Genomic DNA, 13,381 nt, shown 5'->3' with positions numbered 1-13,381 from the left:
ATCATAGCACTCTTCTCCCCGATTAGAACTGCTCCTGATGCAGCTGTCTGCCGTCACTGAGAAAGTAATTAGAGACTGCTGCAGGAAGCCAGAGGAACAAGCCTTATATTTGGATGTCCTGTACAATAACTCCACATGTGTGTCTACAACAATACACGTGTGGTGCTTTAACTTGAGGGCATGGAAGTGTAGTTTACACAGACTTGAATCTGCCTAAATAAAAGTCCAACATTAAATCAAAGATGTCTTGTTTTAGAAAATCTAAAACAATTTTTTTCTCATAGCAAAAGTCAAAAATATCTAAGATTTACTAGAATAAATGAGTATATTTATTGTATTTCTGCCTCACAAGGACTTACAACACTGTACAACTTATATTTCACTTTATTTAAAAAAACAAAAACTGCAGGCTACTGTACAAAGGGCCAAATGGACTCCTTATAGGAGGAAAACTAATATTGTTTGGGAACTTAGCAACTGGACAAGAAAGTTGTGCATAATAATTGCTGTCTTTTTGCACACTCATTGTTGGTTTCTTGAAGGGAGATTGAATAAAATCCATCTCTGCTGTGATATTTAAAAATGGTGTTTGATTCGAGAAATGTTTTTAAACAAGTTGATTTGTATTGAACTCAAAACAGGACACATATTTTATGTACAATCGTTGTCAACATATGAACACCCACATCCCTCTTGGTCTCCCCATCAAATGTCACATTTCATAAACTTTAAGGCAAAAGGACACACTGTATAAATAGAAAATATTTATTTTGGTGCACAAATACAGTGGTGTTTACATGGTTGATTGATAAAGGTTACCGGAGGTAGAAATACAAGTACCGCTCTAATAATCAAACTTTGGTTCTGTATGATAAACAGATTGTATAAAAGCAATAACACATACAAATACTCAAGTAAAACAAATGTTCTCAAGAGCCAAGGTGAAAAACATAAATCATTTCAGAGCAACATTAACTTGTGGCCTGTTTCCACTTTTGTTTGTTTAGTGGTCACAAATCTTTGGAGTGCAAGGGGTTCATCGAAAAGTTGAAAAGCCAAAACAAAATATTAAAAAAGACAATTGAAAAATTCATCAGAAAATTGTATCTCAAGTATAAAAAGGATTTACATCTTTATCAAATGTTTAGATTTTTTTTTTACTAATGCAATGGCTCAAGGTGGAGCTAAACACAATCACGTTATAATCTCATGACGTTTTGAAGGAACATTTTCAAAGAGGCCAAAATTGCCAGAACATTTTGAATCTGAAGTCCAGTATAAAGTAGCATAACATGAACATACTGAGTAAGCATTGGATTTAAGACAGTACTGGAGAAAAAGCACTTTCTTCATCGATTATAAATGACTTTATAAACACCTGATAATATCCACATGCGTGATGTAAACATGGTATATTGGAGAGAAAATCAGATTATTGATTAAAAAAAAAAAGACTTGTTGCTGCTGTTTAAAAGCACAATGAGTCCTAAAGTAACTCCTGCTTCAGTCTGATCGTGTCCTCCTGTGATACCCGGATTTAACAGTCCTCGCTCTGCAGCATGGTCAGGAAGAAGTTGCACACGCTGGCCCACGAGCCGCTGCAGTTCTCTTCAGCTGTTTTCAGATGGTTCACGCGCGCTGTGCATGCGGTCGGTTTGACCGGAGCTGCAGCGGTGGCGCGAGGCTGCGGCGGTGGTGGCAAATGAGTTTCCGGCTCTCCGGACTGAGTGAGGTTGACGGAGCTCATTATGTCCAGCTTGAAGTGCGCATCCCTGGGCGCGCGCTTACAAATGCCAGCCCTCACCAGCTTGCTCTCGTCGCTGCACACTTTGCCCTGCAGCTTTTTGAACGCACGCGCCACCTGTTTCCAGAAGCTCTTGTTGTTGGACTTGTATCCCGCGCAGCTCTGAGGTTTACCGTTGTATTCACACTTTATATCCGTGACTCCGCCTTTGATGCGCGCCTCCCGGTCCTCGCATTTCACCGACAGCTTGACCGCGTCGCCGACTGCTTTGGCCCCCCACGTGCACTGCATCTTGTTGTTGATGGAGAACTTTCCCCGGCCGTTTGCGGCAGACTTGTCCCCGCTCCTGGGCGCTTTGTCCGGGGCTGCGGTCACCGTCTTGTCTGCTCCTCGGTGCTTATTGCGCGCACCGGAGGAGAGAGAGACCTGCTGCCCGAGGAAGGCCAACAGCAGCCAGGGAACGACAGTCGTCAGGAATAACATTTCCTCTTTTAGCAGACAGATTATCACCTGAGAGCACAGACAATGTTTTTGTTAAGCAACATTATTTTAGAAATCACTATCATCTGAAAGGACAGCACATGGTTAAAACAAGATCCAAAGCCTCAGTTCTGGTAAAAAACAATAATTATGAAAAATGATAATATATGTTTTTTAAATATCAATGTTTAGGCTGCTCCCCCCAAAAAAAAATTCAGAAAAAATGATGCATGTATTTTTCTTTGCAAGCGAGCAATGGTTTTACGCCAATCGGGAAGTATTGCATAGAAAGGTGCAATTAAATCTGATATTTTGAGCCTGCAGCAAACTAATAGACACCTGTGGAAGTAAGTAGGTCGTAATACAACATAGACATAAAGTGTAAACATGAAAGTAACACACAACAACTTTATCTCACCCAGAATAACTCGTGCTGCTGTGCGTAAATCTGCTTCTTGTGGCTCTCTGTGGTCTCACATGGCTTTCATACATACAGACATGTAATAGATGCTGTGGCACGCCCACTATTCCCGCCCAACAACACACACACACACACACACACACACACACACACACACACACACACACACACACACACACACACACACACACACACACACACACACACACACACACACACACACACACACACACACACACACACACACACACACACACACACACACACACACACACACACACACACACACACACAATGACGTAGGCTACGCAGCCCCATTGAGGAACATCTTGGGAGTATTTATTTGGTGTTTTGTTCCGGCGTGTCCAAACAGAACGTTTAACTGAAGATCAAAGAGACTGGTGCATGCTGGAACTGCATGTATGCACAGATAAGAGTGGGTTTATTCTTAATAACTGTAACATGCCTGGTGAACACATTGTAACCCCACCTCACACACACTCAATCAATCAATCAATCAATCTAGGAGGCTCGACTCTGGCTCTCCACCAATCCGCTGCTGCACTCAACCACGAGGAGATCATCTCCTTCAAATTCCACCATGTGGCTTTACATTAACACCAAAGCAAAACATAGAAAGATTTGTGATTAAAAAAACAGTGATTGAAAGCGCCTAAAGTTATTATAGGCTACTCAAGTACTCAGTCACTTTAAACAAATATATTTTCCCATTAGTTCCCATTTTCTGCTCCTTTATAGGCTACTTCTAATCCTACATTTAAAAGTAAAAACCCCAACTACTCAACTGTAATTATATTGCAAATAACCTGCAGTATGATAAACCCCACTTTTTAAACACTAAATACATCAAAAGTTATAATTACTGCTGAAATGCAATTCTGGCTTTTAAACAGTGTGTTTGGTTTAGTTTTTTTTTAGGTCTCACTAGTCTGTAAAAGGTTTTAATTAAATAAACTGATTACGCACATCATAACTGACATTGACCAGATTGTTGACCCTGTTGTTTTAAACTCAGTTATCATATAAGGTAACACATTTACCAGATGTCTGTTCCCTCTCTCCCCATAAACTCTTCATGTGGTTCCTCCTTTGATATCCTGACATTATCTCAGTGAGCTTCTTTCTGAAGTCAGTCAGAGGATGTCTTCTTCTTATTTCACCGTGCAGGCTGTTACAACAATCACTGAAAAACTGTGTCGACTTACTGTATTCATTTCTGTCTTTGTTTTACATGTTGTCCTTTGTCCGCATGGTGTCTTTTTTACTCCGCAGAAACTATGGCTACACGTCTGATACATTATTATTATTATGATATATTTATAACAATCTCGTGTTTGCATTATTGTAAAATGTTAGGGCCAACCTATGGGATTAGTTTTGTGTCATAAAGATAAAGCAACACTTTCTCAGAATCAAGCAAAACTAAGAGTTCAAGAGAAAAAAGAACTGAGTCAAGCAAAATAAAATTAATTAAAAAAAATAAAACTATAAGTTGCAATCATGTAAACTATAAGTCTTTTTTCTTTGTTTTAACATTATGTTTTTGTTTGCAGTTCTTGTTGCTTCTTTCTCAATGATCAGATTCCCGGGCAGATTTTTAGTCCCAGTCCGCCCATCATGGTGACCGGACATCTCCTTCATAAAACTAATAAAAGGGGGAGTAATCGGGCAGTTCGATGTGTGTGTGGTTAAAACAGCCTGTGGTCACTCTTTAGCTGTTCAATGAAGGTAAACACAGTGTAGGCGGTGCGTAAAAGCTCTTTGAGCGCTCTTCTCTGAGTTGCACGTCCCGCTGCCTCCTGGAGTGGCCACACACCCCAGGACGAAATGTCCTTAAAGTGAAGTCTGAGTATGAAATATATCTCAAATAATGTATGCACTGTAATTTCCCCACGTAAACATAACAGTCTGCAATGAAATGGTTGTCTCCTGTGCGCTCCACTTCCTCCTTGGCGCACAAAAAAAAAAATTAGGATAACGCAGCGTTTCTCAAAGTGTGGGGCGCGCCCCACTGGTGGGGCGCAGAGATGTGATAGGTGGGTCGCGGAAAAAAAAAAAAAAAAGTATTTAAAAAAAAAAATAATTAAAAAAAAAATCTTACATTTTTCTTTCACATTTATTTATTATTTATACACTGGTGGAATATCAAAACAACGGCCCGCCCGGGGTGCAAAACGTATCAATGAAAAGCGACCCTCTACCACACAAAACAACACCTGTAGATAACCCAATTTGTGTTCTTTGAAATTGAAAAGGATATTGCATTGTGTTTGTTACTTTCGTTGCAGTTGTATGTCTTAAGTGTAATTTGGCATGCTTTTATTTTGAAGGCAAGTTTACGCTGTTGACAGTTGTTGTTTCACAGCGGGCGGAACTTGTCATAAAGTCCGCGATAATAAAGCCCACCCATTTAGAGGGAAGATATGATTGGTCAATTGTACTGTCATTTGACATTACTCTCGTTCAGTTACTATAGCTGGCCCTCTGTGAATTCATAGCTGGACGTCCAATCAGCTCCTGTCTTCACAGACTCGCAGAGAGGGGCTTCTTTCATTTAACCCTTCACATTCAAACAGAAACTGAATATTACTAAAAACATATTTAAAAAAAATATATAAAGAAAAATATAATTTGTTTTAATGTTTTTAAATATTATTTTGTAGAATATCTTAGGCCCTCAGAGACAGGCTCGCCACTGGTAAAAATCTCTCATACACACGTGTGAAACGCTCTCACAGACACACACAACAGCGTTGCAGTCGGGAAGAAAAGCAATGTGGAGCGAGAGAGCGAGAGCGCAAGAGAGAGAGCACACCTTTATCTATTTAATAAAGTTGTACAAAATAAAGTAAGAAATCATTCCAATGTGTACAATAGGACAGTAAAAAGTTTAAAAGGGGAGTGATTAGTCAAATATGCATAAATAAAAAGAAAGAATGCTAACTAGGTAACATAAGATAAGAATAAACAAGTTTAAATGATTTGTTGTGATCATATTCTAAAGATGTTTGGATCATTGAAAAGTATACAGCTCCCTTTCATCTGAGTGTTGAGAGCTGTATCCATACATTCCTGTTTGGCTCAAAGTAGGGCTGCTCGATTATGGCAAAAATCATAATCTCGATTATTTGGGTCAATAATTGATATCACGATTATTAAAAACGATTAACCATTTACTTTGAAAAACATCAATTTATTGAAGAAAATAATTTGAAAAGTATGTTTTTAACAGTTGATTACCCTGAACTTTAAGTATAATTCAACTGAAAAACCTATTTAAAAAATAAATAAAATCGTTTTATTTCAATTATGTTGTTTTCATAATCGTTGCAAGCCAAAATCGTAATTGCGATTAAAATACGATTTAATTGAGCAGCCCTAGCTCAAAGTGCACCAGATTGATGCATTCAACTTCAACATTTAAAAAAAATCTTCCTGGGGGTGCATGCCCCCGGACCCTCGAGGATGTGACGTCCACCACCAAATAAAGCAGGTTAAAATAATTAAATTGCATACATTTTATTTTAGTAAACACTGAAAATGGGTCCCACAGACCCAAACAGCACTCAAAGGTTAAAGGTAGCATATAATAATGTTAAAATGTGCTAAATATATACACTGCAAAAAAACAAAAAAGAGGAGTAAAAGTAGCTCACGACTTGTTTTATTTTTTGAAAGTAACCCTCATCCTAAAAAAAGTTGGAGACCCCTGTTATAGAACGATATATTTGACAATTTTAAGCTTGGCCTACCATTTTATTGGAGCGATGAGGAACAGGTGGGGCTTGAAAAGGCCCACCTGTTCAAAGTGGGGAATGGCAGAAAAAGTTTGAGAACCACTGGGATAACGGGTTAGTAGTAGTGCTGCGTACCGGTACGCCGAACCGGTACTGGACTTGGAAAAAGTTTCGGTTCAAGTCCGGTTAAAACCGGAACGTCAGGAACCGGTACTTGGACTCGCAAAAAAACTAGCACTTACGTAGATTCTGGTGTCTGTGGTTATTTAAACATTCCCTGATAAACGTTATTCAGCGTCAATAAATGAGTGCTAATCCCAGTGTGCTCAGTGTACAACATCACATGTCATTTCACCTTCGATTTACGGTTTGAAAACGTAGAATTTCGCCACATGCTAATGCTAACCGGAAGTGAAGAATTTTCAGAATAAAAGTTTTAAGTTAATAGTGTGAACTTTCGGTTTTTTCAGAATAAAAGTGATTTAAATTAGTGTTTTTAATTCAAAATTACGCCATATCAACATTGATTTTAATTTCTAACAGTATGTATTGTAGAGTTGTAGAAAATACATGGTGCACAGACAGTACAGTACACTCTGACTGTACAGTCACTAGAGTGTAGCCTATACTGTATAGTAGGTGTGTAACAGTGTGATGCGTATAGTCTACTCTACATTCTACCTTTCAGCAACGTTTTAGGGATTTAGGCTCAGTCAGCTCAGGGACTGTTTGGTTACTTTAGTTTGGTAAATGAAATAAATGTTTGAACTTTGTAGTAGTTCACTGTAGTTGCTGTCATAAGTCATTTGTAGACTAAGTGGCACATTTGTACTTTGTAGAGAAATGTAGACACAAGTTGGAAGGGAGCACAATAAACCTGATGAGTTTGAATTTGAGTTGATTATGAGTTAATTTTCAATTGATAATTAGCTCACAATAAGTTCACTTTAGTTACTCACACAACTTGACACAAGCCATGGGTTCAGGTCCGGACTTATAAGTCCGGACCTGAACCTGAACCTCTGGACTTGAGTCCGGACCTGAACCTGAATGTGAGTCCAGGTACGCAGCACTAGTTAGTAGGCTATCTCGTGCGCACAAGTTAGTATCTCGTGCGCACAAGTTAGTATCTCGTGACAAGACACTTTCTCGTGAGTAGGGATGGGTACCGAGCCCGGGTATTAAACCGGCTCCGGTGCTGAATTATTAAAGACCGTGGTACCGTTAAGCTCCGACGTTATCGGTCTTTTTATCGGTACTGGAGACATCTAAAAAATATGTCATTATGTATTATTGCTACACAAACATTATATTGCAGTTTTAGTGTCGCCAACTCCGTTTCTAATACGCAAAAAGACTGCAAAATGCGTCCATGATTATTTTTAGTATTTTCGATCTCTCTCCCCCGCCTGCTTGCGAGGGGGCGGGGCAGTTTACACACACGCGGCTGCTACATACACACGGGCCCTTTCTCATTTAATCAAATCCCCCTCCTCGACTCCTTGATTCCTCGGTCCTCCGGTAGTGACCCGGAAATGAATTTCAGCACGCCATGATTTCTCTAAATGCACTTCGAGGACCGAGGATCCTAGGATGTAGGTGTGTGTGGTACAGTGTGTGCGTCGATGCAGCAGACAGACAGGTGTCAGTTGGTTTGGTGTCCTCTGCTTACTTTTAATACTTGTAAATAAAACTTTTGGCCCGTAATTTATTTTCCACATTGTAGCGACCAGAGAGGGGGGGGGGGATATATCCAGTCTCTGATAGTGTTACGTTATTATGAGAGTGCTCTGCTTGATTCTGAAATTGTATATATTTATATAAATATATACATATGTGTGTGTGTCCGCATCTGTAGCCATTATTGTCTCATTATACCGCACTGTGAATGAATCAAAGTAAATATATAAGTCGTCATGAACACATCTGTCCATCAGACAGAGGGCTGCTGCCTCCTGTCATCATTAATGGACGTCTCTTTAAAATGACCACTCAGAGGAGAGGAGTTCTCATTTCTCTAACCGCCTGCTGCTTCCCCTCCTCTCTCCTCGGTTCCCCTCCTCGGCTCCTCCGCTCGCATCTCCTGTGGGCGGGACTAAGTATCGAGGATAGGAGTCGAGGAGGGGAGTCGAGGAGGGGAGTTCGAGAAATGAGAAAGGGCCACGGAGGAGATGGTGAAGAGCATAGATATATATAAACATTAGATGACTCACCCGCGCTGTTGGCCAATCGAGACCGACGTTGCCACTTGGCCGCCATCTTGCTACAGGCAGTGCTCTCATTCATAACATTATGGTTTACTATTTAAATAACCATAGCTTGCTCAATATTCAACCAATTTTCAAACGGTTTAGTTTTTTATAAACATCAAAGATGTAGTTATGATACTGCATACTTATAATCATGGACTTTCATATGAAAATAACATTAATCAGATAAAGCATAGCTATACACACACACACAAGGTATTTATATTACATATTTGCCGGTGTATATATTTCCACTTATTTTATTATATTGTTAATATTTAAAATAAATTATAAATAAATTAAAATACATTTATATTTTATATATAAAAATCGGTCTCATGTTACCACTCTGTAGAGTGGTTAATTTAGCAATGCCTTAGCTTGAAGAACAGGGACACAACTAATGACAATAGCATATGTTGGTATATTATTTAGATATTCACACCTTTATCAGAAGAACCAAACCAACATAAAATGTGCTCACAGACAGGCCAGTTCTGTCTAATTTATCACAATTATTTTTGACATGAGATCTTCATATCATCCTACTTTTGTATTTAGTTTCTAGATTTGTAAACAAATCCAGAACCTTTGAAATATGTTATTGAAAAAAGACCAAGAATAATATAAACTGTACCATGTGTCCTTTTGTGTCCTTCTGTAGTCCATTTGTGGTTTGTCGTGTCTCACCCCGGCTGATATATCACAAAATCCACTGTTTAAATTGTTCCCTATATTGCCCCTATGCCCCTGTAAGGTGTCCTTGGGTGTTATGAAAGGTGGCCCCCCAACATAAATGTATTATTATTATTATTATTATTATTAAGAAGAAGAACAACTTGGTGTGGTGTGGAGGGGATGTAGGAAGCAGGAGCAGGTGGGGAGAGATGGGGCTTCAAGCCAAGGTTATTTGTGTTAAATGTGTCTTGGAGATAAGGACCAGCTGCACACAATAAAATACAGTATAACACAAAACCAATATGACACACGGTGACACATGGCACACCAACAATCAATCATCGTCCAGCCTCAGCTTTGGTATTCTTTCACAACCATGTTATGGGTTTATTAGACTGAGCAAACATAAACATATGTGGTGATCCCACAGGTTCTTGTTTGCAGACAGCCGCGATTGGAGCATCCGTAGGCTGCACAAAAGTCCGGCATAGTCAGGTACTTCTGTAAACACAAAGCCAGAAAATTCCTGTATCATAATGCAGGATGTTTTTAACAAGCCAAACCACTTGGAAGAAATCATGTGTAACTTAAGTTATGTTGAAAAGAAAGAGCAGTTCTGCCTCTCCCACTGGTGTAAAGTTGCTGGGTGAACTCACAGCCTCTTGTTATTAGCCAGCTAATAAATACAACCACATACACAAAGAAAAGCTGCAATGTCAACATGTCCAAGCATCCTGTATCATAGCCATGCTAATAATGTTTATAATAAACCAAACCGTTTGTAAATCAGTCAAGATTTCAGCGAGTTAAGAGTATTTTTGTGCAGATCACTCACCTTACAACTGCTACCATAACGCGAATCAGAGTACTGTTGACTGTAGCAAGATGGCGGCCGGTCAGCTACGCTGGAAAATCTCCCATGAGCCATCTAGTGTTTATATATATCTATGGTGAAGAGAACACGCTCCAAGGTGTGGTTAAACTTTACCCGTCTCGATGTGGACAATGCTCGTTACCAAAAGTGCAATAAGAGTTTAGCATGCAAGGGCGGCAACATGAGCAATTTGTCTAAATATTTAGCAAAAGTGCACTACATTCAGACAGAGAAGGGGCAACAACCGGAATACAGAGAAGAAGAACAGACCGTGATATAAACAAACAACAAATAGTGTGTGCGTTCCATTTTCACTCTCGTCCATGGAAAACTGAGGTTACCTAACTGTAACCCAGCTTCTATGAGTATTGGCGCAGCCCTCTAAGGCTATCGCTATTGGGTTTACCCTTCTGTGCCCCCGTACAGTACTGAAAACACTTGTAGTAGGGCCCCACCCTCGGGCCACCTTCCGGTATAAATAGGGAGGTTGCTCCCATACAATATAACTTTTCTTCAGCTATTCGTAGAGCCAGTGGGGCCCGGTGCTTAGAGGGCTGCGCCAATACTCATAGAAGCTGGGTTACAGTTAGGTAACCTCAATTCTATTTCGTATATGGCTTCACCCTCTAGGCTATCGCTATTGGGTTAAGGGCGAAGCATGATGTAGTCTGCGCCCCACTGGGTCCGTCCAGCACTAGAAGCACAGACACACCTGCTCAATAACACATCCCTGCCTGTTGTGCCATGCGTAATGGCACCTCCCCGTCCCTGGAACATAGCAAACATACCTGTTTTCCTGACGGGGTGAAGGCTGGGAACAATACATACCGACCGCTGTGAGAAGTAGAGACGAAGGTCCCACCTTATCCTGCGATCATAGAGGGGGAACAGCCGCTCTCTCCGCACCAGCCAGATAGGAGAGCGCTCAGCTGGATCCCTGACGTTACTCACTCTAATCAGACACTTCGTACGAAGTGTATTAGAGGAAGGGGAATATCCCTCTCCTACGAGGGGAAAAGGCCGCTCTCTGTGTGCCGAGAGGCAGGAGAGAGGCGCTCAGCTTGCTCCCTGATGTTACTCACTCTGACAGAACACCCAGTACCGGGTGCGTCATAGAGGAAAGGGAAACATCCCTCAAATAAAATTGAATAAATTAACAGGGGGAAGACCAAGATGCAGCCGTGCAAATATCTTCCACTGACATTCCTCCGCTCAACGCCGTGGAGGAGGAAATTCCTCTGATTGAGTGCGCTTTGATATTCTCCGGAGGCTCCACCCCAGATGAGACATACGCCTGTGAGACCGCCTCACACAGCCAGTGTGATAGCCGTTGTGTAGACAGAAGTTGCCCGATAGAGCGCTCTCTGTAATGCACAAACAGGCGCTGAGAACGGCACACTGCCACTGTGCGCGCCACATAGCAGGCCAGCGCGCGCACAGGGCAGAGGAGATGAGATGTGGCTTCTTCCTCCGATTTATGAGGAGGCGGAAAAAACCCATCCAAGGTGATCCCTCTTGATCTAAAAGAGCTAGTGATGACCTTTGGCATAAAGGCTGGGTTAGGACGTAACACAGCTGAACTGCCATCCCCCTGGATCCGGAGGCATGACGGTGCCACAGAGAGAGCGGATAAATCACTCACCCTTTTCGCCGATGTTAGAGCTAAAAGCAGTACTACTTTGGCTGATAACATGTTGAGAGGAACCTCCTCTAAAGGTTAAAATGGGGCTTTGCATAGTGCTCGTAACACCAAAGCCAAATCCCACTGAGGCGCCAGTGCTCGTGACACCGGTCTGAGTCTTCGTACCCCTTGCAGAAACCATTTCGTCAGGGGGTGACTGAACAACGTCCCTGTTCCCAAACCCACGTGACAAGATGATATGGCAGCCGCATACACCTTGATTGTGCTGAACGCCAAATTCCTGTCCAACAACAGCTGGAGGAATGACAGCACGTGAGGCAGGGGGCACGTAATGGGGTCCAGGCTTCTCCCTACACACCAACGCTGGAACGCTGCCCACTTGGCTGTGTAGGACGCTCTGGTAGGCGCGGCCCTGGCTCCCTGAATGGTGCGTACAACATCTTGAGAGAGACCCCAGCTCTCTAAATGTTCCCGCTCAGGGGCCATGCCCATAAGGGCTGGCCTATCACTGGGTGACTGCAGATCGCTCCCTCCACCTGTGAGAGAGCGTCCCCCCGCCACGGAATCTCCCACGGCCTGCCTGACAGCGTACGCTGTAGGCATGGAAACCAGGAAGCTCCCGTGCGTTCCGGGGCTATCAGGATCACTGACAGCGGCTCTTCCTGCACTCGGTCCAGGAACCGAGGAATCAGCGGGACTGGTGGGAAGGCGTACAGCAGTCCCCTGGGCCATGGCCGATGTGCGAACGCGTCCACCCCCAGGGGTGGGTGGTCCCGTGCTGACAGGGAGAACCAGAGCTCGCATTGCACGTTCCCGCGTGCGGCGAACAGATCCACCTCCGTTTTCCCGAACTGGCCCCAAACCTGGGCAATCAGTTCGGGGTGGAGGCTCCAGTCCCCCTGGCGAGGACCTCCTCTGGTCTGCCCCTTTGTTCAGCTCTCCAGGCACATACAGTGCTCTGATGGAGAGCACGTGTGCGCGCGCCCAGATCAACAGCCGTCTGGCTGTGTTCAGGAGCTGCACTGAGCGTACACCCCCCTGGCGATTGATGTCGGCCGCCGCGGCTTTGTTGTCTGTGCGAATCAACACATGCTGATTCCGCAGCAACGGGGCAAAATGCTGAATTACTCTCCGTACGGAGATCAATTCCAGCACATTTATGTGGAAAGACATGTGAGCCGGCCACTGTCCTCCCACTGCCTGCGACATGCACGTTCCTCCCCACCCTGAGAGAGATGCGTCTGTGAACACCGAGATGTGTGACGTAACTCTGCCCAGGGGAACCCCCTCTGACAGGACGTGGGGACTTTTCCAGTATGTTAAGTCTGAACCCACGGACAGAGGGATGACCACCATGCGCATCTTCTGTCGTATGGGGTCGATGCAGAGGCTGATGAACCACCTCTGCAGTCTCCTCATGTGTAGGAGACCCAGGGGCATCACCACGTGACCTGCTGCCATCATGCCGAGCAGCCGCATCACGGAGAGTGACGTCACCACGCTGCGTGGTATGACACGTTGAAGGAGAGCTGTCA

The 13,381-nt window shown here is 42.9% G+C and overlaps 1 protein-coding gene across 1 annotated transcript; it reads right to left on the bottom strand.

Annotated features, from left to right (window-relative positions):
* Positions 1 to 1,469: 1,469 nt before the first annotated feature.
* Positions 1,470 to 2,724, bottom strand: LOC117454952 (fibroblast growth factor-binding protein 1-like). Its single transcript, XM_034094289.1, has 2 exons — positions 2,643 to 2,724; positions 1,470 to 2,254 (listed from the first exon to the last, which is right to left on the bottom strand). Exon 2 carries the CDS (start codon positions 2,225 to 2,227, stop codon positions 1,538 to 1,540), a length of 690 nt encoding a protein of 229 aa, XP_033950180.1. The 5' UTR covers positions 2,228 to 2,254; positions 2,643 to 2,724; the 3' UTR covers positions 1,470 to 1,537.
* Positions 2,725 to 13,381: the final 10,657 nt, after the last annotated feature.

The sequence above is a fragment of the Pseudochaenichthys georgianus genome, chromosome 1 (genome assembly GCF_902827115.2).
Source record: "Pseudochaenichthys georgianus chromosome 1, fPseGeo1.2, whole genome shotgun sequence".
NCBI lineage: Eukaryota > Metazoa > Chordata > Actinopteri > Perciformes > Channichthyidae > Pseudochaenichthys > Pseudochaenichthys georgianus.
Note: the sequence above shows the minus strand (reverse complement) of the source record. Positions and strands in the feature narration are given on the sequence as shown.